The sequence below is a fragment of the Drosophila montana genome, unplaced genomic scaffold (assembly GCF_035044405.1).
Source record: "Drosophila montana isolate Dmon_TW-CO22-7 unplaced genomic scaffold, ASM3504440v1 contig_2935_1, whole genome shotgun sequence".
In the NCBI taxonomy this organism is placed as follows: Eukaryota; Metazoa; Arthropoda; class Insecta; order Diptera; family Drosophilidae; genus Drosophila; species Drosophila montana.
The window spans coordinates 41,290-65,982 of NW_026997810.1; the positions used below are offsets into that span (position 1 = coordinate 41,290).

Below are 24,693 nucleotides of genomic sequence, written 5' to 3' on the forward strand. Positions count from 1 at the left end.
AAGACGATTGGGACATATGGTTGAATTATTTCACATATTCTTTCAACACTACACCATCGACAGTACATGAATACTGTCCATACGAACTTGTTTATGGTAGATTACCAAGACAGTTCATAGAATTTAATAACCAAACTAGAATTGACCCTATATATAACATAGACGACTACGTAAAAGAATTTAAGTTTAGGTTAGAAAAAGCTTATAAAAGAGTAAAAACTCTAGTAGATTTAGAAAAAGAAAAAGGAAAGATAGAATACGATAAGAAACTAAATGACATAGAACTAGCAATAGGAAATTTAGTTCTACTAAAGAACGATACAGCGCATAAGTTAAAAGTAAATACTTAGGCTCTTATAAAGTTATAAGCATAGAAGATAGAAACAACATAAAAATAGATGTAGGAAAAAAGGAACCCCAAGTAGTAAATAAGAACAGGTTAAAATTATTCAAAACTTAGCTTAGCTCGAGCATTGAACATATTACATTTTTAGGCCTGATCAGCCACAAAGTAACTATCAATATTTAATTACAAAAACATATTAAAAAAACAAAAAAAAAAAAATTATAGTTACCAAAATTTTATTTTATAATACATTCTTTGTCCAATCGGGAAAAAGGATATATGCATATATACTAAAAATATATAATATAAAGTAAATATCTAAAATTTGTCCTAACAAAAAAAAGAGTTAATGAATATAAAAATTTGAATAATACCAACATAAAAAAAAAATAATAAAATTTTTATTTTTCTACATCAACTCACTCATCATTCATCAATACACCATTAAATTTATCGATACAAAACTATATATATAAGTTAATTGAACAATTAATTCTCCTAAAAGGGGAGGTGTAGTGTGTATATGCATTAAATAACACCCTGTATCTAAATACATAAGTATGCGACACTTTGTTGCATACAATAACAAACATAAAGCCAAAAGCTGACGGCGCATATCCCACGCTTGGCTTATATACCAAGAGTACCATATACATATGAACTCACTAATGCATGCACACTCTCTCTTTCAATTATGCTCTGCTGCGACAGAGCTTTACATATAATAATACCTTTATATTAGGTTTTGAAGTGGACAGTGTTCCGAAAAGAACATTCAAAAAATGACTATAAACCAGCACTGACGTGTAGCTTGAACATTTTTCTACAGAGGGCTCCAATATGAGTCTCCTTCAGACTCTGCCCGTTGCTCGGGGCGAGGATGAGCGATATGGAACGGACTTACTCGGTTGATGTGGGTGTGGTCTCGCCCGTGGCCGCTTCGGCTCTTGGTCGACTCTCGGTATTAGCGACGGGTCAAAAAGTCGCCGGTAGTCGTCGATGTGCACTATTGCTCGGATCCTTTGCGCGTCGATGAGATTGGCCGGCTCCGTGTGGCTCCTTGGCTGGTACCTTTATTATTATTATTTTACTTCCTTTTGAATTTTTTATCGTAGTCCTACGACCCACTGATAATTTTAAGGCTGGGCTGGGCACGAAAAAAATGGTGCGCTTGCGCACAACCCGACAACCCATATTGTCTCGCTACTAAAAATTGACTCTGTTGCTATGGGCAGCAAAGAAACATTTGCCCAAATTGGCCCACCTATACACTCACATCTTCGGTGCATTGTTACCCATGTCCTGTTAAGAAATGGAAAACATATAAACTATTAGGCTACAAAATTATGGAAAATTAAAAAAAATTTTTTTTAATAATAATGAAATACGCACTTACTTGAATTTCCAATGAATTTTATTAATTTAAATTAATCCGTGAACATTTTTTAAATTATTTGGGGACCTTTTTGTTCAAACTATAAGTCAAAAATAAAGTTTGACCACTGCTTGTTCTTCTAAACACAAAAGTAAAAAAAAAACACTAAAATTAGGCAAACATTGTGATGTCAGCGGATTCTTTGAAAATGCAAACACAATTTAATATAGAGTCTACGTACTTAAAAATTGAACTCGTTAGTCATTTCTATGCATTGCGCATTATGCATAATGCTTTTCTGTCAACAAGCCCACGGAGTACTGGGGTGACGATTTTTTGGGACGATACTCAAATAATGTACTACTATCATGGCGGAGAAAGCTCAACACTGCTAAGGAACAGAAAATAGGCTTTTTAATTATGTGATGACGAAGGAGTTTTACTTGAACAATTTAAAGAACGAATGTCAATGATTGTCAATTGCAGCAAAGTTATTGGCATTCACATCTGGAGTCCTGAATTATACTCAATTGAAAACTTATGCGCTTTCTTAAAGAGAGTGGACAATCGGAGGTCAACTAACATAAACGCTCTCATCAAGACTATTCAGGAAGTATGGATAAAAATACCAGAAATATGTGACATGAATAACTTCATTCAGTCTATGTCCCGTCGTCTACGGGCTGTAATACATGCTGATGGGCTACATACCAAATATTAATAATTCCATAGCTATATTTTCCTAGTTTTAGTTATACATACAATACAAGTTTGAATTTTGCAAAGAATTAATTGACAATAATAGTTTATCGAGAAAGTGAGGATATTTTTCGGCTCGGCGAAGATTTTATATCCTTGTAGACATTTCCCATTTGCAGATATGTGCTGAGTTTGATTAAAATATTTTGGAAAACCAAATATTTTGCCATATAGGACCTATTTTTCGCCCGACTTTTCCTATGGCAGCCATGTCATGAACCGTGACCCAATGTTGAGAAGATTTTGCACATATGTAATTAATGCCGAGTTTGGATAAGATATCTTGAGAAACAAAAGTTTTCGAACAGGAACCGACTTATGGACCGATGGCAACTATATGATACTAGCGGGTATTGCCCGGCCTAGCCCGTGGATCTTTTTGTGCTAAAATTTTAAGATATTATCTTTCCACAAAATACATGCCCGCGGAAAATTTAATTTAATTTAATTTTCTACCCAACTTGATCTCCTCTTCTACTTAAAAAATGTTTTAGCAGAAGAATAAATTCTCGTTTATTAAACCTTTGAGTCGCATTCCTCCGAAGAAGGTTTCAAATAAATTCTCACAAATATCTTTGAAAATGATTTTGAAGCCGATAGGATGGTAATCAAAAAACTTTTATACCATAATTTTTCGCTAATTTACCACTGTTGTGGGTGGAGTTTCGCAAATCACTGAAACACGTATTCATTGAGTTCTTATGTAGAGCTTTGGAAATAAATTTGAAGCAAATCGGAAAAAAATTAAAACCTCACCAAAAAATCTTAGAGTCGCGCTTTTCATCGAGGAAGCTTGGATTTTGCAAAAAAAATGAAACACATCTCAAATAATTTTTCATATAGATCCTTGGGAATGAATTTGAGCGCGAAACGTCACCAACCAAACTTTTTACCTCCATTTCCACCAAGGAGAAACGCATTTTCCGAAAAGTGTGAAACATCATTCCTCAAATGGTTTTAAACAAAGATCTTTAAAAATAAGTTTGAGGCCGATCGGATGGTAAACAAAAAAGTTTCATACAAACGTTTTCCGCGATTTTATCACACTTGCAGGTGGAATTTCCCGAAAGACCCGTCTTAACGTGCACTTTCATCACACAAGGAAACTACCGTGAAAATTTCCTAGCTCTTACGGTTTAGACTGTGCGTTGATCACCAATCAGTCAGTCAGGACAAACAGTTTTATATATAGAGATAGTGGTCCGATTTGGTTCTGACATATGTACTCCCGTAATGAAAAGACGTACCTATACAAAGTTTCAAAACAAAAGCTTTAAAACTGAGACTAGTTCGCATAGAATCATGCAGACAGACGGTCATGGCTATATCAAAGACAATATAAACACTAAGATGAGTAATTATATACATACATACACACATTCGAATGCTACGCTAAACTTCTATCCTGGCTTTTCATATGATTTCAGTATCAGTATTTTTAAGTCGATGATAACATTTAGATGATTTTTAAAATTTTAAGTTTAATTATAAATTTCCAAAATAAAATAACCTCAAAGATAAAATGCAATAATAAATTACATACATATATTAAAATATACAGTTTAATTTATATTTAACTAAGGTTTTCACGATTTTGCTGCTGCAATCTAAATTGACTTTCCTTTTATTTTTTCAAATGTGTACGCTGGAGAGATGTTCTTGTTTCAGCCAATGACGTGCAAGCACCTATGTTTATATATGTGAATTATGCATGCATTAATTAGTTCATATAGAGCCATAGACTTTTTTGTCTGGTATATATAACTTAACCAAGTACAGCTCAACTTAATAGTATGTATACATTAATAAATACGTGATTCGCCAATATCCATACACGAATGGAAAATTAATAAATACTTTTGCGCAGGACATAGCTGGGCCTAACTAGTCAATAAAAAAATGCAGTAAATAATTTTCATTTATATTTTTAACATTGAAAATAATCATGTACGAATACACAGCTTCATGCTTTTTGAATAACCAAATTATTACTAGTTAACGGATTATCCTCAATCGGCACAATTGGAAAGTATTGTTTTTCGGTGTTGTCACCTAAAAAAAATTAACAATATTAATTAAAGCACGGATTAAAAAGAAATTCAAGTTATGATGGTATACGAAATATCTATATAACAAAGTATAATATATCCCGGATCAAATTAATAATGCTGAGAATAAAATTTTACATAAATTGTTCTTGTAACTCGTCCCAAATTCAAAAGGATCCAAAGCAGCTCTAGTAGCCATCTTGTTCAAGTTGCCAACAATTTATATAAGCAGATGAGTAGAAGAGTGCGAGCGATTCTATTTGTCTTGCCGCATTCGTAAATAATTGCGTTTACATTAATACTCGTCCACAAAGTGAAAATTATTTTGGGTTTGAACGCAATTTCATTTTCGGGGCTGTTGAATTTAGACACCTGACATTTCGAACATATACTGCGTCAGATGTGATGAAATTGACTACGCTCACAGGCAAAAAGAAAAAGCAATAACTTCTCGTTTTAGAGATTAAGTGACAACATTTGGAATAAACACTTCGAAAGAACGATCTAAAAATATTTTGCGTACGCTGCGGTCGTGGCAAATCAACATACATATGTAGTTCAGTTTAATAGTTAGAATCACCAAATTTGGAAGCAAAGCTACAGATGAGAGTCTTTATAAATGGACCCATGAACATGGGGCCTGGCACAGTTTTTAAGGTTAATAACAACAATTTTATATACGACTACTGGGGGGTCGAAAATATCGAAAAAATCGACATCTCGTTTGTAATCGGATCACAGAAAAAACAAGTAAAAGTGCTAAGTCAGACACGAGATACCCTCTGATTGCAAAGCGGGAAAACGCATTTCCGCTATGTGTTCAGGGTATAAATGCACTAAAATTCGGAAAACATTGTGATGTCAACTGATTCTTTGCAAAATGAAATCACAATTTAATATAGAGTTTACGTGCTTAAAAATTGCATTATGCATGATTTTATGTTAAGGACGTGCATATGTTGCCTAATTTAACTCTTTTTATACCCTGAACCCATTAAAAATGGGTAAACAGGGTATATTGTATTTGTGCAAATGTATGTAACTGGCAGAAGGAAGCATCTCCGACCCCATAAAGTATGTATATTCTTGATCTGCCCGCGCAGATCGAGTTTGTTTCCGATGTTCGATACTTGGCCCCGCTTCCATGTAACCGATAAAAATCGATATCGAAATCCTGCTTTTTGAGCGATTAGGGCAAATAATATGAGCTAGAGTCACCAAACTTGACATGTAGCTTCTAGAATAGTATATATATATCAAGTATCTTTCATTTTATACCTATCGCCACCTCCTCGCTACCACGGAAAGGCTATAAATAAAGTTAATTATCCAACTTGTATTACCCATCGATTTAAGCCACAATATATATGCAATTAAATTTATGAGAATACACAAATATTCTTTATTCTATTCTACAATAAGATGTACTGTCGAAAATTTTATTAAGATCGGTTAAGAAGCACAAAAGCTATGTGCGTACGTGTTAGCAGCATAACTGCTGCGCAAATTCCAAGAACATTCATGCGTGTTTGCTTTGAATTCTATCAACAGCATTGCGATTGCGTTTGTATTGTTTTCTGTGCTGCTATTTTAATTGATTTTTGTCATTAAAGCTCAATTATTGGTAACAAATTTTTTTTGTATGTTAATTTTTCTTTATTACTAGTAAAGTAAACGAGCGCTTAGCGCGAGCTGCATTTGGAGTTGGAAGAAGAGGGTTCAGGGTATCCCCTAGTCGGGAGCTCCCGACTAGAACCTCTTACTTGTTTTTATTGCCTAGTCAACGAATTGATGAAAATCGAATTCAATTATTATTATTACAAGGGTCAATCGGCTAATGAGTTAGTTATAAAAATGCATAAGTACTCCTAGCAAATAGCTAGAGAGAAGCCGTTACTTCTTACAGTCGATATTCAGATGAGTCTAAATTTTTCTATTGCTAATGTCAACAAGCCCGAGTACTGGGATGGCTTTTTATTTTTCTGTGCAGAGCTTGGCTGCTGTACAATTGCAGCAAGGTCATTGGCACTCTCATTTGGAGTCCGGAATTAAACTCGATTGAATTAAAGAGAGTGGGGAATCGGAGCCAACTAACATAACCGCTCTCATCAAGGCTATTCAGGAAGTATGGATAAAAATACCAGAAATATGTGACATGAATAACTTTATTCAGTCTGTGTGCCGTCAACTACGGGCTGAAATAAATGCTGATGGGCTATATAGTAAATATTAATACTTCCATAGCTATATTTTCTTAGTTTTAGTTATGCATACAATACAATTCTGAATTTTGCAAAGAATTAATTGACATAATAATAGTTTAACGAGAAAGTGAGGAATTCTTTGGCTCGCCAAAAGATTTAATATCCTTGATTTAATATTTATAGGTATGTAAGAAAAGTGAAGCTCGTAAATTCTGGAAAACGAAGTTATTTGCCAAATAAGAACCTACTTCTCCTATAGCAGCTATGTCATGACCCGTGACTAGTTGTTGAGTAGATTTTGCACATATGTAGGAAGCATACTGATATTTCTAAATGGCGAGCTTGAGTAAGAGAAACTACTTTTGGACCAATTACTACTATGGAAGCTATATGATATAGTGGTCCGATTCGGTTTTGACATATGTAGGCCTGTAATAAAAAGACGGTCTTATACAAAGTTTCAAAACGATAGCTTTAAAACTGAGAGGCTAGTTCGCATAGAAACAGGCAGACAGACGGTCATGGCTATATCAAAGACAATATAAACACTAAGATATGTAATTATGTACATACACACATTTGAATGCTACGCTAAACTTCTATCCTGGCTTTTCATCTGACTTTTCACTCTTCAAACGACACGCCAACCCACTGGCTTTTCGCTCTCCAAAAGCCATAGAAGCGACTTGTTGATGTTCGGTTGAAAATCAGTATTTTTATGTCGATGATAGCATTTAGATAATTTTTAAAATTTTAAGTTTAATTATAAATTTCCAAAATAAAATAACCTCAAAGATAAAATGCAATAAAAAATTACATACATATATTAAAATATGCAGTTTAATTTATATATAACTAAGGTTTTTACGAGTTTGCTGCTGCAATCTAAATTGACCTTACTTTTATTTTTTCAGATGTTCATGCTGGAGAGATGTTCTTGTTTCAGCCAATGACGTGCAAGCACCTATGTTTATATATGTGAATTATGCATGCATTAATTAGTTCATAAAAATATATATATGTGTTCTTATTCACTCAGCGGCTCTTTGCTTTGCTCTTGCTGAGCCATAGACTTTTTTGTATGGTATATATAACTTAACCAAGTACAGCTCAACTTAATAGTATGTATACATTAATAAATACGTGATTCGCCAATATCCATACACGAATGGAAAATTAATAAATACTTTTGCGCAGGACATAGCTGGGCCTAACTAGTCAATAAAAAAATGCAGTCAATAATTTTCATTTATATTTTTAACATTGAAAATAATCATGTACGAATACACAGCTTCATGCTTTTTGAATAACCAAATTATTACTAGTTAACGGATTATCCTCAATCGGCACAATTGGAAAGTATTGTTTTTCGGTGTTGTCACCTAAAAAAAATTAACAATATTAATTAAAGCACGGATTAAAAAGAAATTCAAGTTATGATGGTATACGAAATATCTATATAACAAAGTATAATATATCCCGGATCAAATTAATAATGCTGAGAATGAAATTTTAATCTATTTGTCTTGCCGCATTCGTAAATAATTGCGTTTACATTAATACTCGTCCACAAAGTGAAAATTATTTTGGGTTTGAACGCAATTTCATTTTCGGGGCTGTTGAATTTAGACACCTGACATTTCGAACATATATTGCGTCAGATGTTATGAAATTGACTACGCTCACAGGCAAAAAGAAAAAGCAATAACTTCTCGTTTTAGAGATTAAGTGACAACATTTGGAAGTGTTTAATTTTGAAAGAACGATCTAAAAATATTTTGCATACGCTGCGGTCGTGGCAAATCAATATATGTAGTTCAGTTTAATAGTTAGAATCACCAAATTTGGAAGCAAAGCTACAGATGAGAGTCTTTATAAATGGACCCATGAACATGGGGCCTGGCGCAGTTTTTAAGGTTAATAACAACAATTTTATATACGACCACTGGGGGGTCGAAAATATCGAAAAAATCGACATCTCGTTTGTAATCGGATCACAGAAAAAACAAGTAAAAGTGCTAAGTCGGACACGAGATACCCTCTGATAGCAAAGCGGGAAAACGCATTTCCGCTATGTGTTCAGGGTATAAAAACACTAAAATTCGGAAAACATTGTGATGTCAACTGATTCTTTGCAAAATAAAAACACAATTTAATATAGAGTTTACGTGCTTAAAAATTGCAATTAGCATGATTATATGTTAAGGACGTGCATATGTTGCCTAATTTAACTCTTTTTATACCCTGAACCCATTAAAAATGGGTAAACAGGGTATATTGTATTTGTGCAAATGTATGTAACAGGCAGAAGGAAGCATCTCCGACCCCATAAAGTATGTATATTCTTGATCAGCATCAATAACCGAGTTGATCTAGCCATGTCCGTCTGTCTGTCTCTCCGTATGTATGAGCGCATGGAGAACCTATAAGAGCTAGAGACTTGAAATTTTGGCTGTAGGTCCTGTTAGTGCCCGTGCGGATCGAGTTTGTTTCCGCTGTTCGATACTTTGCCCCGTTTCCAAGTAATCGACAAAAATCGATATCGAAATCCTGCTTTTTGAGCAATTTGGGCAAATAATATGAGCTAGAATCACCAAACTTGACATGTAGCTTCTAGTATAGTATATATGTATATATCAAGTATCTTTCATTTTATACCTATCGCCACCTCTCTGCTACCACCGAAAGGCTATAAATCAAGTTAATTATCCAACTTGTATTGCCCATCGATTTAAGCCACAATTTATATGCAATTAAATTTTTGAGAATACACAAATATTCTTTATTCTATTCTACAATAAGATGTACTGTCGAAAATTTCATTCAGATCGGTTAAGAAGCACAAAAGCTATGTGCATACGTGTTAGCAGCATAACTGCTGCGCAAATTCCAAGAATTTCTGTATACATGTACACGCACATGCATTCATGCGTGTTTGTTTTGAATTCTATCAACAGCATTGCGATTGCGATTGTATTGTTTTCTGTGCTGCTATTTAAATTGATTTTTTTTCTCATTAAAGCTCAGTTTTTGGTGTGGCCCTTTAGTAGAGGCAGCGGCAAGTGGTGCGGTTAGTTGCGAGTTCGAACCCTGCCAAGGGAACAATTTTTTTTTGTATTTCAACTTTTCTGCATTTGGAGTTGGAAGAAGAGGGTTCAGGGTATCCCCAAGTCGGGAGCTCCCGACTAGAACCTCTTACTTATTTTTATTGCCTAGTCAACGAATTGATGAAAATCGAATTCAATTAGTTTATAGATACTATTACAAGGGTCAATCGGATAATGAGTTAGTTATAAAAATGCATAAGTACTCCTAGTAAATAGCTAGAGAGAAGCCGTTACTTCTTACAGTCGATATTCAGATGAGTCTAAATTTTACTATTGCTAATGTCAACAAGCCCGAGTACTGGGATGGCGGTTTATATTTCTGTGCAGAGCTTGGCTGCTGTACAATTGCAGCAAGGTCATTGGCACTCTCATCTGGAGTCCGGAATTAAACTCGATTGAATTAAAGAGAGTGGGGAATCGGAGCCAACTAACATAACCGCTCTCATCAAGGCTATTCAGGAAGTATGGATAAAAATACCAGAAATATGTGACATGAATAACTTTATTCAGTCTGTGTGCCGTCAACTACGGGCTGAAATAAATGCTGATGGGCTATATAGTAAATATTAATACTTCCATAGCTATATTTTCTTAGTTTTAGTTATGCATACAATACAATTCTGAATTTTGCAAAGAATTAATTGACATAATAATAGTTTAACGAGAAAGTGAGGAATTCTTTGGCTCGCCAAAAGATTTAATATCCTTGATTTAATATTGATTTAATATTTATAGGTATGTGAGAAATGTGAAGCCGTAAATTCTGGAAAACAAAGTTATTTGTCAAATGAGAACCTACTTCTCCTATAGCAGCTATGTCATGACCCGTGACCAGTTGTTGAGTAGATTTTGCATACTGATATTTCTAAATGGCGAGCTTGAGTAAGAGAAACTACTTTTGGACCAATTACTACTATTACTACTATGGAAGCTATATGATATAGTCGTCCGATTCGGTTTTGACATATGTAGGCCTGTAATAAAAAGACGGTCTTATACAAAGTTTCAAAACGATAGCTTTAAAACTGAGAGGCTAGTTCGCATAGAAACAGGCAGACAGACGGTCATGGCTATATCAAAGACATTATAAACACTAAGATGAGTAATTATGTACATACACACATTTGAATGCTACGCTAAACTTCTATCCTGGCTTTTCATCTGACTTTTCACTCTTCAAACGACACGCCAACCGACTGGCTTTTCGCTCTCCAAAAGCCATAGAAGCGACTTGTTGATGTTCGGTTGAAAATCAGTATTTTTAAGTCGATGATAACATTTAGATAATTTCTAAAATTTTAAGTTTAATTATAAATTTCCTAAATAAAATAACCTCAAAGATAAAATGCAATAATAAATTACATACATATATTAAAATATACAGTTTAATTTATATTTAACTAAGGTTTTTACGATTTTGCTGCTGCAATCTAAATTGACTTTCCTTTTATTTTTTCAAATGTGTACGCTGGAGAGATGTTCTTGTTTCAGCCAATGACGTGCAAGCACCTATGTTTATATATGTGAATTATGCATGCATTAATTAGTTCATAAAAATATATATATGTGTTCTTATTCACTCAGCGGCTCTTTGCTTTGCTCTTGCTGAGCCATAGACTTTTTTGTCGTGGGCCACTTGTTGAGGATCGCACTTGACTCTTTTTCCGTCCAGTTGGGCCGGCGCGATTGTTGAGTTAAGGCTATAAAAATGGTTAGGGTGTGTATGGGGTCGGCGATCCCTTTTTTGTATGGTATATATAACTTAACCAAGTACAGCTCAACTTAATAGTATGTATACATTAATAAATACGTGATTCGCCAATATCCATACACGAATGGAAAATTAATAAATACTTTTGCGCAGGATATAGCTGGGCATAACTTGTCAATAAAAAAAATGCAGTCAATAATTTTCATTTATATTTTTAACATTGAAAATAATCATGTACGAATACACAGCTTCATGCTTTTTGAATAACCAAATTATTACTAGTTAACGGATTATCTTCAATCGGCACAATTGGAAAGTCTTGTTTTTCGGTGTTGTCACCTAAAAAAAATTTAACAATATTGATAAAAGCACGGATTAAAAAGAAATTCAAGTTATGATGGTATACGAAATATCTATATAACAAAGTATAATATTTCCCGGATCAAATTAATAATGCTGAGAATGAAATTTTAATCTATTTGTCTTGCCGCATTCGTAAATAATTGCGTTTACATTAATACTCGTCCACAAAGTGAAAATTATTTTGGGTTTGAACGCAATTTCATTTTCGGGGCTGTTGAATTTAGACACCTGACATTTCGAACATATATTGCGTCAGATGTTATGAAATTGACTACGCTCACAGGCAAAAAGAAAAAGCAATAACTTCTCGTTTTAGAGATTAAGTGACAACATTTGGAAGTGTTTAATTTTGAAAGAACGATCTAAAAATATTTTGCATACGCTGCGGTCGTGGCAAATCAATATATGTAGTTCAGTTTAATAGTTAGAATCACCAAATTTGGAAGCAAAGCTACAGATGAGAGTCTTTATAAATGGACCCATGAACATGGGGCCTGGCGCAGTTTTTAAGGTTAATAACAACAATTTTATATACGACCACTGGGGGGTCGAAAATATCGAAAAAATCGACATCTCGTCATCGGATCACAGAAAAAACAAGTAAAATTGCCAAGTCGGACACGAGATACCCTCTCTCCAAAGCGGGAAATAGCATTTCCGCTATGGAACACTTGGCGGGTTCCATGCCTAGACGCCTTAATGTCCTTTTAAGAAATGGAAATCATATAAACTATTAGCATACCAAAAATCATGGAAAATTAAAAAAAATTTAAGAATAATGAAATACGCACTTTCTTTTATTACCTATGAATTTTATTTATTTAATTTAATACGTTAACCTTTTTTTTTAATTATTTGGGGACCTATTGGTTCAAACTAAAAATTCAAAATAAAGTTTGACGTCTCTTCTTTTAAAAACAAAAGTCAAAAGAAGACAAGTAAGATGTTCTAGTCGGGAGCTCCTGACTGAACCCTGAACCCTCTTATTCTAACACCAAATACATCCCAAATTTTGGCCTCCACACATGATTGTTCACGAGTTCAAGCCAAAAAAGCGTAAACAGCCTATCACCCTTCCAGTCCCTTCAATACAGGGTACCATTTCTGCCCCAAAAAACTAACTTCTTCTTCTGACCAAGTCTCTATTCATTATCAGAATGTCAGAGGTCTCATTTCAAAACTCAAAAATCTTTTCATGGCCAGCACTTCCTTCGATTCGGATATAATCGCATTTTCAGAAACATGGTTAAATTCAACCATATCTGATTTTGAGGTTTTTTCGAATAATTTTATTTTGCATAGAAATGATCGGCTGACTCGAGGTGGTGGGGTATTAATTGCCGTTAAAGCCACTCTCCAGTCAGAACTTTTCTGTGTTAGTACGCCTACTGACGCTGAGATTGTCTCAGTCAAGGTGTCTTTTCCTACACGGAATATTTATATTTCATGCTCTTATGTTCCTCCTTCTTCTGATAATCAAGTTTATATGAAACATATTTCATGTATTAAAGAAGTTTCTTCACACGTGCGTGATAATGACCTATTTATTGTGTTGGGTGATTTTAATTTGCCGAACATCACTTGGTCACTTTTCACTGCCGAAAATTATCTAGTGCCCTCAGCACAGCATGACTTTATAGATTGCATGCTTGACCTTTCGTTCAATTGCAATGTTCAATTGTAATCCTCTCATTTCGTGCTCATCAGCCAATAAGCCCCGCCGTTGCTTTCGCAAAGGAAATTATTCATTGCTGAATCAGCTTATTTATGCAACCGATTGGTCTTTCTTATATGACTCGGTTGACATGAATACTGCTATTAACTTTTTTTATAACACCCTAAACTCCCTCTTAGATATGTGTATTCCCAAGTCAATTCCTTCGACTACCTCTTCAAAGCCACCTTGGTTTACTCCCAGATTAACGAATCTAAAAAATATAAAATCAAAATATTTTAAAAAGTTTAAAAAGTCTGGTTCGTGTACTGACTTGGCTAAATATTCCATAGCCAAGTCGAACTTCTTTCTTCTGAATTCTCAATGCTATGAGAATTATCTAACTCGTTGCAAAAGGCAATTTGCCCTAAATCCAAGACAGTTTTACAATTTTGTAAACTCGAAGCGTAAATCTTCAAGTTTGCCATCTTCTTTTTCTCTCGGGATGGATAAAGCTAGCAATGACTCTGATTTTGCTAACCTCTTTGCTAATTTTTTTCAATCAACTTACTCTTCAGTCTGTCCTAATAATAATTCTTACCCTTATACTATTACTTCCTCTAGTTCTATACCTCCCCCTATTATTTCCCATTCCTCTCTCCTTTTAGCTTTAAATTCTTTAAAATCTTCTTTCTCTCCTGGGCCTGACAATATCCCTAGTTGTCTACTCAAGGAGTGTAGTTCTTCCCTTGTTTATCCATTGCTAAAGCTTTTTAATCTATCCCTCGAATCTTCTGTCTTTCCATCTCTTTGGAAAGAATCTTATATTATTCCTCTCCACAAGAAAGGTGGAAAGTCTGATATACTAAATTACAGGGGCATTGCAAAACTGTCCGCTATTCCTAAATTATTTGAAAAAATAATCACTTCGAATTTGCAGCATTTCTGCAAATCAGTTGTTTCCCCTGTTCAACATGGATTCGTAAAGAATCGGTCTACTACGACCAATCTGCTTGAGTTTACTTCCTTTGTAAATGATGCTTTCCTTTCGAAAATGCAAACTGATGTCATTTACACTGACTTCAGTAAGGCGTTTGACTCCGTGCACCATGACATTTTACTTTTTAAACTTGACCGAATAGGTTTCCCTCCGTCTCTATTGCTTTGGATTAGTTCTTATTTAAAAGATAGGACCCAAAGAGTAATGCTGAGGCTGACTACCTCTAAACAGGTTCACGTTACTTCTGGTGTTCCTCAAAATAGTCATCTTGGACCTTTACTCTTTTTATAAATGATCTTCCCTCTGTTGTATCTCATGCCCGTGTACTCATTTATGCGGACGACGTGAAACTTATTCTATCATACACCAATCCCCTACATCATTCTCGTCTTCAAGACGATTTGAACGCTATGCAACTTTGGTGCTCGGCCAATCAATTGCATCTGAATTGTTCAAAGTGTATGTTTATGACATTTAATCGTACTACACCTTATCTGGTCAGTTATACAATCGACAATACTCCATTGCAACGTATACTAACAGTTAAGGATTTAGGCGTTCTTTTTGATTCTAAACTCTGTTTCAATCTTCACATAGATACCATCGTTAATGAGGCAAAAGGTGTACTTGGATTCATTAAACGATGGTCTAAAGAGTTTAACGATCCTTTTATAACGAAACTTCTGTACATCTCTCTTGTTCGCCCTATCCTTGAATACTGCTCTTGCATCTGGTCTCCGCAGTATAACAATAGCCAGGATCGTATTGAATCTGTTCAGAAGCAATTTCTGCTTTTTGCCTTACGAGGTTTAAATTGGGACCCTAATCTTCGGTTGCCATCCTATTCCAGCAGGCTGCTTCTTCTTAACCTTCCGTCGTTAACCAACCGTAGGACAATTCTCGGTGTTGTCTTTCTACATAAGTTGGTTGTTGGCGATATAGATTCTCCTTTTCTGCTAGGGCGTCTTCAATTCTCTGTTCCGGCTAGACCAACCAGAAATTACCGCCCCTTATTCCTATCTACGTGCACAACAGACTACGCTATGCACAATCCTTTTCGCGTGCTATGTAAAAATTACAATAGTTTGCATCACGTTTTCTCTACCGAACTTTCTCTACCCCTAATAAAATCGTTGCTTTCAGGATACCTTCGGGAAGTCACTGACCATTCCCAGCTATAAGCAGGGGCATAGCTTGCCGGACAGGCTGTAAATTTTCCCCCACCGGGTCGGTGATTTCCTATTACTTTCCCAATACTATCTCTTTATCCTATCTACTTAACACTCTGTATATCTAGCATACAGTTCTTTACTTTATTAACAATCTTTTTACTTTCTTTTCTCCTATTTATGATATATTCTTAAATAATATAGCAAATTAAGATTATTTTTAATTTTACTTTAGAGTACTTTTTCCTACTTACACCCTTCTTCTTCGATGTAGGCTCTAATAGCGTCACTGACAAAATAAGCTGTGAAAAGGGGCACAGCTGGCCGGACTGGCAAATATCACACCTCCATCGGTCGGTGATGCTATTAGAAATTTGTGTTCTCTATCTAGGCTTTTAGCATCTAAATTTCATAATTGTATATATAATGTATTGAATAATTAGGAAGACACTCGTTTTGTCGACCACTAATAAATAAATAAATAAATAAATAAATAAATTACTTGCTGCCGACTCTACTCAACAGCCACGCCAGCCAAAAAGAAAAACATTTTCCTAAGCAGGGTTCGAACTCAAAGAATTCAAAGCAGTCACGCATGAATATGTGTGTGTACAATTCTTTGAATTTGCGCTAGCTGCTGCTAACAACACATGCGCAACCAAAACATATAACTTTTATGTGTCTTAACCGATCTTAATGAAATTTCCGAAAGTACATCTTATTGTTCCATAGAATATTTATGAATTCTTAAAAAGTCTGTTGCATTTAAATTGTTGCTTATATTGTCAGAGGCATAAATCTATCTTTCATTTTATACCTATCGCCACCTCCCCGCTACCACCGAAAGGCTATAAATCAAGTTATTTATCCAACTTGTATTGCCCATCGATTTAAGCCACAATTTATATGCAATTAAATTTTTGAGAATACACAAATATTCTTTATTCTATTCTACAATAAGATGTACTGTCGAAAATTTCATTCAGATCGGTTAAGAAGCACAAAAGCTATGTGCATACGTGTTAGCAGCAAAACTGCTGCGCAAATTCCAAGAATTTCTGTATACATGTACACGCACATGCATTCATGCGTGTTTGTTTTGAATTCTATCAACAGCCTTGCGATTGCGATTGTATTGTTTTCTGTGCTGCTATTTTAATTGATTTTTCTCATTAAAGCTCAATTATTGGTGTGGCCCTTTAGTAGAGGCAGCGGCAAGTGGTGCGGTTAGTTGCGAGTTCGAACCCTGCCAAGGGAATAAATTTTTTTTGTATTTTAATTTTTCTTTATTACTACTAAAGCAAACGAGCGCTTAGCGCGAGCTGCATTTGGAGTTGGAAGAAGAGGGTTCAGGGTATCCCCAAGTCGGGAGCTGCCGACTAGAACCTCTTACTTATTTTTATTGCCTAGTCAACGAATTGATGAAAATCGAATTCAATTAGTTTATTGATACTATTACAAGGGTCAATCGGCTAATGAGTTAGTTATAAAAATGCATAAGTACTCCTAGCAAGTAACTAGAGAGAAGAAGTAACTCTTACAGTCGATATTCAGATGAGTCTAAATTTTTCTATTGCTAATGTCAACAAGCAACTGGGATGGCGGTTTATTTGTGCAGAGCTTGGCTGCTGTACAATTGCCGCAAGATCATTGGCACTCACATCTGGAGTCCTGAATTAAACTCAATTGAATTAAAGAGAGTGGGGAATCGGAGCTCAACAGCATACTGATATTTCTAAATGGCGAGCTTGAGTAAGGGAAACTACTTTTGGACCAATTACTACTATGGCAGCTATATGATATAGAGGTCCGATTCGGTTTTGACAAATGTAGGCCTGTAATAAAAAGACGGTCTTATACAAAGTTTCAAAACGATAGCTTTAAAACTGAGAGGCTAGTTCGCATAGAAACAGGCAGACAGACGGTCATGGCTATATCAAAGACAATATAAACACTAAGATGAGTAATTATGTACATACACACATTTGAATGCTACGCTAAACTTCTATCCTGGCTTTTCATCTGACTTTTCGCTCTTCAAACGACACGCCAACCGACTGGCTTTTCGCTCTCCAAAAGAGATAGAAGCGACTTGTTGATGTTCGGTTGAAAATCAGTATTTTTAAGTCGAAGATAACATTTAGATAATTTTTAAAATTTTAAGTTTAATTATAAATTTCCAAAATAAAATAAACTCAAAGATAAAATGCAGTAATAAATTAAATACATATATTTAAATATACAGTTTAATTTATATTTAACTAAGGTTTTTACGATTTTGCTGCTGCAATCTAAATAATAATAATTTTAATCGGCTAAAGTTATTGATTTTCTACCGAATCAACCTCAGCCCACAACAAACATACACGTGCGAATACAAGTTTGGGATCATGATAAGCGCAGAAAACTAAGAATAAGTTAGTTAGTTTTGGACCCAAACAAAAACGAAGTCGACGGTGGACCTGATCTACAGAAAATTAATGGCTACCAATTTTTATTTTAGCTGTCCCATTTATATGTTTTATGGTTAGTGCTGGTACACACAATTGCCCAAAACCTTTATAATTACTACAAGACAATTAAATATATTTTCACTTACGTATTCCTGGAATGTTGCTTTGCGTTTGTTCTTCTGTTTTATTGTAATAGATGGTTTTTCGGTTCAGTAAACAGTCGTCATCTATGTTACTTGAACAGTCAATTTTCCGGAGTTCATTATGTAAGTGTTCGCGGCGCTGTTCTATTAAGTGATCTAACTCACATTTACTTTTAATTAACAGCTTTTCTGTCTGTACCGTATGCATTCGAGGTTGGAAAAATACATGTGGTTTTGTTTTCGTGCGAATATGATTTTGATGATAAATTATCGAGGATTCCCAAACCTTAAAGTCTTTAAGACGTGCCATTTTTTTCTCAAGACATATAATTTCAAGTTGTTTAAGCTTCCTATCTAAGAATAGTGAATCACGTTCTTTTTGTAGTAATGCTCTTTCCTTTAGTTCTTGGTTTTCTAGTTTTTTTTCTATTTTCGCTTTTTTGTCCTCATTTTTTCTTAGCCGAGACTCTTCTTGGCAGAATTTTTGTAATGTTCCCAAAAGGGACCCAAACATGCGCCGATTGCGAGCTCTCGATTCAGAATCTATTCCTTGAGCTTCAACAACTTCTTCCCTCGAAGGCAATTCTCGAATAACACGTGAATTTAGTCGAGGTGCAGGCATCCACAATTCGTCGTTGTCTGAAAGCCGGTTAAATACAATTTTGTCGTCGTGCATACGGCGCTTTTGCTTTAAAAGGTCGTAGCGTTGGTTGTTTTTGTTTTGATTTTGCTCATTTCTTTTACTTAAGATATCAGCATTATACTTCTCCATTCTATAAAAAAAATATATATATGTATATATATATATAAAAACTCATACGTCCCATTGATGTTGTTAAATAAAAACCTCGATTCCTTAAGCCCTCTACCAACAAGTCGGCGAATATTGTCATTTAGTGTGATTAATGATCGTCTGGCAGAGTTAAGTTCTTTCTCTAAATCATCAACAGAAGATTTGACAATATTGTCTTCCATCTTTATAAATTTTTTATACTTATTTTTACGTTTTGATAGACTATTTTTAATACAGAATGGTCATTAGGGATGCACGAAATTATTGAATTTACATAAAGTGTAATCGAATTTTTCCTTTATATATCGAGCCGATTCGATATATCGAGCCATTAAATATTAACGTGAACATTCGATTTATTTCATTCCATACATCGAATATCAAATTTCCTTACCCATTGGTTCAACGTAATTTTTAGCCTGATTCCACTATGCTCAACATTTGTTATAAACTTTACATTCTGCGATTCCATTAGCAAGTGTCAGCTGTCAGCGGTAACAAATGAATGGCAAATGATAAATGAACCTAACCAGAGGTCAAATAATTTGGCCCTGAAGTAAAGTCTGCATTACATGGACTCTGCCATCTGGATTTTGCCATCTATATATTTTAAAAACAGTGGGAATAGTAAAATTTAAAATTCTAATTTAAGGTTACCGCTTACCTTCTTTCTTATATCAGCTTTTTGTGGTAATGATACTTTCATATTTTCCATAGCATCGATGCGAAATTCGATAAGCCATCGCAAAAAACACGAATTTTTTTGCAAACGTTACATTTTTTGCATATGTGATATATATGATTTCTTATGGGAAAACGTGCAGGCAACGTACTTCACATTCGCGAAAACTGTGATATTCTAAAATTAAGGTAAGAAATGAAGATAGTGGAATTATGTTATTAATTAAGGAAATATTCTCCTTAAACTTTTTGGCTATATCTGAATGCAATTTATAATAATATATTTGGGTTACAGCTGCATATATATCAAATATTGCTTGGTTTGATTTTTATTTTTTGAATTGCTATTCCAAACCTGCATAGAAATATTTGTACATTAAATAATTGACTTTCGCGAGCATTAATATTTGCTAATGGCTCGAATGAAATTTTATTTTGCGGATGTACTATTTACATTTGGTGTCAAAATCATGTCAAATTAAAAAAAAAAAAACAAAAACCGTCCACAATATGTATGTATGTATATATGTAAGTAGAAAAATTTTATTAAAATCAAAAAAATTGTTATTCTGTCACAAATGTAATCGTAATTCTCCAGTATAACTTCGTTCGTAAAATGACTTATTTCCTGAGGTTCGGTAAAATTTCACGTTTAAGTTTAGCTCTATAATAGGTGAGTTCAACAACTTCATCAGAAATTACGAAAATCTTATGCCATATATATAACATTTATTAATATCCGTACTCTAAATACAAATGCCTGACTGCACAGCCAGGCTTGTCGAAGCTTCATCTAAGCTAACTGTGCTGTCATAAATATGTATATTCTTTTAATTCTGTAGAATAAATATTAAACATTATAAGTATGTAATTTTTTTTTGGTAATTGGTACTAAAAATATTATTATTGATATTGTTTTATATATATTTTTTTTATGATTTAAAATGAACAGTCATGCAAAACAGTCGTTATACAATTTAAAATTTTCGTTTGGGATATGAACCATAAAACTAATAATGAAGAATTGATCCGTTATTACTGTAGCATATCAAGTGTTGCGATGAGCGTCAAGTTAGCATCGATTTTTGGACGTTGGTCCATTTAACCACTAACCACTAACTAAATAAATATAGACTGGACAGCCAGTACTAATGACGGGGACAAGCGTTTTCAGTGCGGCTGGTCCAAAGTCGCTTTCGTTTTTGTTAGGGTTCGAGGCATGCCCACATGCTCTCACATCAAGAGAGTAAGAATATATATGACCTGTGTCGTAGAACGGCATCGCTTTCTTTTTATTCGATCACTCTACAGGAAACTGCTTGGCTTACTCTCATCACTAACCAAATAACATATAGACCGGACAAACCGTACTTTTGAGGGTGACATTCGATATTTCTGCGGCTGGTCCAAACTCGCCTTCGTTTTTGTTCGGGTTCGAGACATGCCCGCATGCTCTCAGAGCAAGAGCGTAAAAATACATATGGCCTGTGTCGGGGAACGGCAACGCTGTCTTTTTACTCGCTCACTCTACAAGAAACTGCTGTGGCTTACTCTCATCCATATGATTTGTGCGATAGAACGGCATCGCTGTTTTTTATCTCGCTCCCACTACAGGAAACTGCTTTGGCTTACTCTCAATGCTCTTTCAATTTGTCTATGTACCGTTTAAATGTTTGTGTGTGTATGTGTCCGCACAAGCAAAAATGCCCACAAATTCAATTTTTCTCAAAAGTCGGTGGCATATCTTCCCTTTTGAGGGGACGAGTAATATGAAATAATGAAAGGGTTTGCCCCGTCGATGCGAAATTCTTTCATTTTAGCTCGTTCTTCCTCGAAAGGGTACCTAAGCGTTGGCATGTGTGCATTTAAAAGTTTTTGGACTTGCTATTCACGCATACTTGCGTATTTTGTATATGAATAGAAGCATTTATGCGCATGTGTGCCTGTTGGTCCCTGCCTGCTGTCCGATGTAAATTTGACAATATTTTTGGACTTCTGAATTTCGAGCTCTACACACACACACAGATACACAAATGTGTGTGAATGGGCTGATCATGGGCGCAAAATTTAAAAATATCATTTTTGGCACGCGTCTGACGCGCGCCCTTCTTTTTATGATTTAGGGCTTGAATTGATGAATGAATGTTGACCCCTCATTACCTGTAGATCAAATTCATATATGATGGTGCAGGTGTTTGCCAAAAGTTGACCCTTTCGGCCCAACGGGCTGCTGCAGGTAATGAGGGGTCAACATTCATTCATCAATTCAAGCCCTAAATCATAAAAAGAAGGGCGCGCGTCAGACGCGTGCCAAAAATGATATTTTTAAATTTTGCGCCCATGATCAGCCCATTCACACACATTTGTGTATCTGTGTGTGTGTGTAGAGCTCGAAATTCAGAAGTCCAAAAATATTGTCAAATTTACATCGGACAGCAGGCAGGGACCAACAGGCACACATGCGCATAAATGCTTCTATTCATATACAAAATACGCAAGTATGCGTGAATAGCAAGTCCAAAAACTTTTAAATGCACACATGCCAACGCTTAGGTACCCTTTCGAGGAAGAACGAGCTAAAATGAAAGAATTTCGCATCGACGGGGCAAACCCTTTCATTATTTCATATTACTCGTCCCCTCAAAAGGGAAGATATGCCACCGACTTTTGAGAAAAATTGAATTTGTGGGCATTTTTGCTTGTGCGGACACATACACACACAAACATTTAAACGGTACATAGACAAATTGAAAGAGCATTGAGAGTAAGCCAAAGCAGTTTCCTGTAGTGGGAGCGAGATAAAAAACAGCGATGCCGTTCTATCGCACAAATCATATGGATGAGAGTAAGCCACAGCAGTTTCTTGTAGAGTGAGCGAGTAAAAAGACAGCGTTGCCGTTCCCCGACACAGGCCATATGTATTTTTACGCTCTTGCTCTGAGAGCATGCGGGCATGTCTCGAACCCGAACAAAAACGAAGGCGAGTTTGGACCAGCCGCAGAAATATCGAATGTCACCCTCAAAAGTACGGTTTGTCCGGTCTATATGTTATTTGGTTAGTGCTCTCATCCATTTGATCTATGCGATAGAATGGCATCACTGTCTTTTCATTCGCTCACTCTTCAGGAAACTGCTTTGGCTTACTCTCAGTGTTCTTTTAATTTGGCTATGTACCGTTTAAATGTTTGTGTGTGTATGTGACCGCACAAATTCAATTTTTCTCTAAAGTCGGTGGCATTTCTTCCCTATTGAAGGGACGAGGTATATGAAATAATGAAAGGGTTTGCCACGTCGATGCGAAATTCTTGCATTTTAGCTCGTTATTGTTGGTAAGGGTACCTAAGCGTTGGCACATGTGCATTTAAAAGTTCCTGGACTTGCTATTCACGCATACTTGCATATTTTTTGGTGTGTTCCATAACCGACTGATTGATTATATTTATTTGTATAAATGTTTGATTTAAATTCTTTCATGTGTTTTCTAAGCTAATACAATTTTTTTCCGCTTTTTTCAAAAGTATACAATCAGCGTTTTAGAAATACAACGGCAAGTTGCGATCCACTGTGCCATCCAAGTAGGGAAATATTGGCAAAGATGTTGTGGTTGCTGGCGCTTGACCGATTGGTTCAATTAGCAAAATACGTGTGTTGCGATAAACACAATGAATTTAGCATTTGGGCAATACCAATAACAAATATCCGAGTTGACTCTTGTGCTGGTATAAATTAAACCTATTTTTTAATATTGACTTCACGCCGGCCATAACAACGGCAATTCTTGAAAGAGGTGATAAAAGGGACCAGAAGGAGTGCAACAGCGTGCAGCACAGGCGGCGAAAACCTTAAGTGTGTCTGTTCCGGGAAGCCCCCAATCCAAGTCTGGAGGCAGCAGCCTGAATTATAATATTCATTTGGTTTTTTGTTTCTCAAATAATTAGACATATTTTTTTTTTATACCCTGAGCCCATTAAAAATGGGTAAGAAGGGTATAATATTTTTGTGCAAATGTATGTATCAGTCACAACGAACCCATTAAGTATATAAATACTTGTTCAGCAGCAATAGCCGAAGTAATGCCCGTCTGTACGTCCGACCGGTTGAACACATGGAATTCCTAGGTTCGACATCAAAATTACAAAAAAAACACATACACAAAAAAATCTACGTAAGCGACTGAAGATAGATATATTGGGATTGTTCTCACAGGAGCCGGGATGAGACCGCGTACAACTAGGCACCACACTTTAGGTTAGGGAAGGGGGCTTTGTTGAACACCGGCTTGCCACGATACCCGAGATTGGCGTTTATAGGAAATAAAAAGAGTTAGCAGACTTTGTTTTCAACATTACTTTTATTCGCACTTCATTCTCTGTGGCTATTATGCACTACCTTATTCTTCTTCCCGACGTAAAGGCCCTGTCGCCCTGCCTGGAGCCATAGTGCTCAGTTGCACACTTACGTCTATGTTCATTCCCTTTTTTTTTCCAAACACGTCTACTCACTTTGACCGTTGCCGCAAAAGTGCCGGCATGCTCGCTATCGAGCCGTGCGCTTGCCTCGGCCGCTCAACTTCACCGCGAGCTTTCGCAACTTCCGCCGCGGAGCTTTCGCTCTTCGCCACCGAGGTGAAGTTGCACTCTTGCAGAGGCGGCTGCCGGTTAAATTCAAACTTAAGCTATGAAAGCTCCTTGCGCTTAATTAACTTCAATAACTCGGCGCCTCGCCTTGGCTATTCTTACTACTAATACAATATCTTTAACAATGATTATATACTATAATTATGATTATGATCTGTCTGGTGGCTACCTGAGTAGCCGCATCAAATACGATCCCGATTGCGGACCCAGACTCTAATAAAAAGTAAACCCTCCCTTCACATAACCTTTT

General features: G+C 35.6%; 1 protein-coding gene and 1 long non-coding RNA gene across 3 annotated transcripts; both read right to left on the bottom strand.

The window, feature by feature from the left end:
* Nucleotides 1-4,389: 4,389 nt before the first annotated feature.
* LOC135430120 (uncharacterized) lies at nucleotides 4,390-5,849 on the bottom strand. The gene is made up of 2 exons (XR_010436566.1): nucleotides 4,667-5,849; nucleotides 4,390-4,532 (listed from the first exon to the last, which is right to left on the bottom strand). It is a non-coding gene; the product is annotated as an uncharacterized LOC135430120 (long non-coding RNA).
* A 2,122-nt stretch (nucleotides 5,850-7,971) lies between these two features.
* Nucleotides 7,972-19,383, bottom strand: Pnn (desmosome associated protein-like protein pinnin). Of its 2 annotated transcripts, none has more exons than XM_064684665.1 (3): nucleotides 19,180-19,383; nucleotides 18,336-19,105; nucleotides 7,972-8,114 (listed from the first exon to the last, which is right to left on the bottom strand). In XM_064684665.1, exons 1-3 carry the CDS (start codon nucleotides 19,305-19,307, stop codon nucleotides 8,026-8,028), a joined length of 987 nt encoding a protein of 328 aa, XP_064540735.1. In that variant the 5' UTR covers nucleotides 19,308-19,383; the 3' UTR covers nucleotides 7,972-8,025. The 2 variants fall into 2 exon arrangements, with proteins under 2 accessions (XP_064540735.1, XP_064540734.1); XM_064684664.1 differs by lacking the exon at nucleotides 7,972-8,114 and adding an exon at nucleotides 11,738-11,889 and having other exon boundaries at nucleotides 19,180-19,382.
* Between the last annotated feature and the right edge of the window lie 5,310 nt (nucleotides 19,384-24,693).

What these genes read in the sequence shown, in the direction of transcription:
- Pnn (XM_064684665.1), bottom strand. Translation starts at nt 19,307, where the DNA reads ATGGAAGACAATATTGTCAAATCTTCTGTTGATGATTTAGAGAAAGAA. An exon ending in AGAGGGCTTAAGGAATCGAG is followed by an intron (nt 19,106 to 19,179) that starts GTTTTTATTTAA and finishes TTTTTTTTATAG; the next exon opens with AATGGAGAAGTATAATGCTG. An exon ending in AAGCAACATTCCAGGAATAC is followed by an intron (nt 8,115 to 18,335) that starts GTAAGTGAAAAT and finishes AATTTTTTTTAG; the next exon opens with GTGACAACACCGAAAAACAA.